A 3440-nucleotide genomic window follows, 5' to 3' on the forward strand; every position below is an offset into this window, starting at 1 on the left:
TTCTGAAAGACATGAACGCTTCAGAATGTACAGCGCGTGACCCCATAAATTTAAAGCTCACGTAACACACACTGTTTCTGCATTTTTTATGTTAATCTGGAGTACCTATAGAGTAGTATGACATCCTTTATATCTCCGAAGAGTCTTTAGTTTAATCAGATTTATAAAAGAAAGATTAGCTTTACCGAATCTTTCCGACAACGTACGAAAAAATGAAGAAGGAGGAGTTACTACCGCGGGTGGAGCGAGTACGAGTCATGCAACACTTATAACTTATGATTCACTACATGTTCGTGTCATTTATATAATATGCACGCGCATATTTACAACATAAGACAGAAGTCTTATTTACCGCATGCAACTCGTGACCCGGTTGGGAAAATCCAGTGCATCAAACACACGCAAAACTCCGCTGCTACCCCGGATAATAAACTATATCCATTGTTTCCATAAGGCTGGATTTCTTCTCCTTACATCCAAAAACACACTTATTCTTTTGTGCCATTGTTGAGTTTTGAAATTAAACAAAGCTGTCGCGTGATGTGAATGTTTGTAAGTTCTAGCGTCTCCCGTTGACTGACGGGTGGGCGGGGTTTGCCGGGGGAAGTGTATACAACTCTATACATGAATATCAGCTGACGCCACTCAATTGTCTTCCGCCATTTTGAGGACCTGAAGTGGTCGCAAAAGAACTGTTAGCATCAAAATCGCTATTTTAACAACACTAAGAAGGCTCAACACAACATGATATTTTGCTCGAAGTATCGCCTGTGTCTTTACACGTGAACTCAAGCATTGAGAACATTGTTTGTGAACACAGAGTTTATTAAAAAGAAGGTTTTGAACAACTGACTTTGGATGATTTGGCGTCCGCTCGCCGCCTTCTTCCCAGTCAAGATGTATCGATCTCCAATTGCGACGTAAGGAGGGAGGAGAGTAAAGATTGATATCTCCTAAAGCAGGGGTCGGCAACCTTTTTGACATGACGTGCCATTTTATTTTTTCCTGTTAATGACTGTGCCATACCAACATTAATTTTACATTTAAATGTAACACAATGTAATTTTCAGATGTAAACTGTTTATATATAGCCAGAACATTGTTGCATAGGTTATCATCTTTATTTTAATAACACAAATTTGCACCGATTTCTAATAAACTAAAACTGTTACATATGCATACAAAACATTTGTATTTCTTAAAAACAAAAATCAGAGCAGAAAGTGTATGGAACACAAACACAAACAGTTTTGAAATCACGTTCTGCTGCTTTTTCATGTGTTTTAGAATACCAAAATTGCACAGGCTAATGAAAAAATAATAATAAATAACAAACAAACCAGTTGAATACCAGTTAGTGTGCGCCCTGGTCTTGTTTTCCTTTGCTGAGCTCTGTTATCTTGGGAGTATAGTGCGTCACTTTAAGTTGCACGCATGCTTCGGAGTGATCAACGCTCAAGCGATTTCGAGAGGGGGAAAGGACACTGTTCATGTGTGAGAATATTTGCTCGCAGAGGTATGTCGACCCGAAAACCGTCAGCAAAGCCAAAGCAACCCTTTTGAGACAGCAGAACTTCTCTGGCAGTGATGCCCAGCAAGTAAAAATGCAAGATCCTTGGTTGTTCCCTGCCGTGGTTTCCAACTCTTTGCGAAGTTCTGCAAATTTTGTCATCCAGAGTGCTGAAGTCTTGAGCTCAATTAGCTGCATTTCCATGTCCTGTGTATCCATCCACCCGATTAGAGATTCGTCGAATTCGTGTCCATCGAAGCTCTCAGGATTAATCAAAAAGGGGAACATTGGTCCATATTTTCGAAAGTCCCCAAATCGTGTTTTGAATTCTGATTCGAGTTCGGAAATGTATTTGGAAATCTCACCCGTATTAATGCTGCGCTGCGCGGAAAGCTCCCGTACATGTTTGAAATATTGGAATTTTGAGGTAGAAATATCCCTTGAGAAAATTGGTAGCTTGTCAACAAAGGAAGCCCATGTTTCGAACATGTTCAAAATAGTTTGTTCTGCACCTTGAAGTCGAAGATTTAGCTCGTTAAGATGGCCTGTGATATCAGCGAGAAACATAAGTTTCAAAACCCACGTCTCATCGTCGAGTTCATTGTAGACTTGGCCCTTTTCAGCAAGGAAGGCTTTGACACTGTCGAAGCAGCCAACAAACCTCTCCAAAACTTTACCACAGCTTAGCCATCTTACCGCCGAGTGGAGAGGAATATCTTTGTATGTACAGTCCATTTCCTCAAGAAGGGACTGGAACTGTCGGTGCGTGAGGGAAGATCGCTTAACAATGAAATTAACAATCTTCACAACTGTAGCCATAACTCCATTAAGATCTGAATTTGACATTTTTGCACAGAGGTTTTCTTGGTGTATTATGCAGTGTAATTTCATTATGGGGTGACCCACTTTTTCCTCAATTAATCTGACAGCTCCTTTCTGTTTGCCGACCATGGCAGGGGCTCCGTCTGTTGTAATTGCAAAAATTCTTCTGACGTCAACCCCACGCTCCTCAAAATGCTCAACGAATACCTTGGCAATGTCTTCACCTTTTGTTGTGTCAGTCATTGCTTTTAGGCAGCACAGTTCCTCTCTTACATTCGAATCACAATATTTGGCCATGACTGCCAAACGTGGTATGTCATTTATGTCCACACTCTCATCCAGTGCAACACTAAATACCATTGCATCCTTCAATCCAGCTGTTTGTTGCTCATTTACATTTTCTGCCATTTCTTCTATGCGTCACTGAACAGTTCTGGCTGACATGGGAATGTCTTTGATTTTTGACATAATAGTCTCCTTGTTAGGTAAGCCATCAAACAAAACCTCTGAGCAAGAGAGGAAAGCATCCTTAATGTACTCTCCGTCAGTGAACGGCTTTCCGCGTTTTGCAATGCAATTAGCAATTTGGTAGCTTGCTTCAGTAGCATTATTTTTACGTCTAGCAAAGACATGAAGGGTGCTGGTTTGCTTCTCATAGTTGGATACAGCACGTCTGATGGACTCCGTCTTATCCCCCTGATCTTTAAAGGATTTCTCATGTTTTGTTTCAAAATGACGCTTAACGCTGGAAGTACGGCACACAACATTTTCTAAACATAAAGTGCATACTGCACGATCCTTTTGAAAAACAAAACCATATTCATCTCTCCATGAGGGCTGAAATGACCGAACGTCAATTTTTGCCTTCTTTTGCATCGTCATTTGTGTACCTCGAAGTTCAGCACCACGGTGAGCGCAAACAGCACACTCGCTGACACGTGACCTCAAAGCGCTGTGACATAATACAGCATATTAAAGTACTTGAACTTAATCATGATTACGTATTAAAGACACGTTGTCATGCGAATACAAGACGACCTTCAACATTTCTTTATTTTAACAAATAATATTTTTTTGTACAAAATACAGCATGTGCGTGGCGTGCCGT

General features: G+C 40.7%; 1 protein-coding gene across 1 annotated transcript; it reads right to left on the reverse strand.

The window, feature by feature from the left end:
* Positions 1-1354: 1354 nt before the first annotated feature.
* Positions 1355-2740, reverse strand: LOC141350219 (general transcription factor II-I repeat domain-containing protein 2-like). The gene has a single exon (XM_073854826.1). It carries the CDS (start codon positions 2738-2740, stop codon positions 1355-1357), a length of 1386 nt encoding a protein of 461 aa, XP_073710927.1.
* Between the last annotated feature and the right edge of the window lie 700 nt (positions 2741-3440).

Source organism: Misgurnus anguillicaudatus, chromosome 17, assembly GCF_027580225.2.
Source record: "Misgurnus anguillicaudatus chromosome 17, ASM2758022v2, whole genome shotgun sequence".
Classification (NCBI taxonomy): Eukaryota; Metazoa; Chordata; class Actinopteri; order Cypriniformes; family Cobitidae; genus Misgurnus; species Misgurnus anguillicaudatus.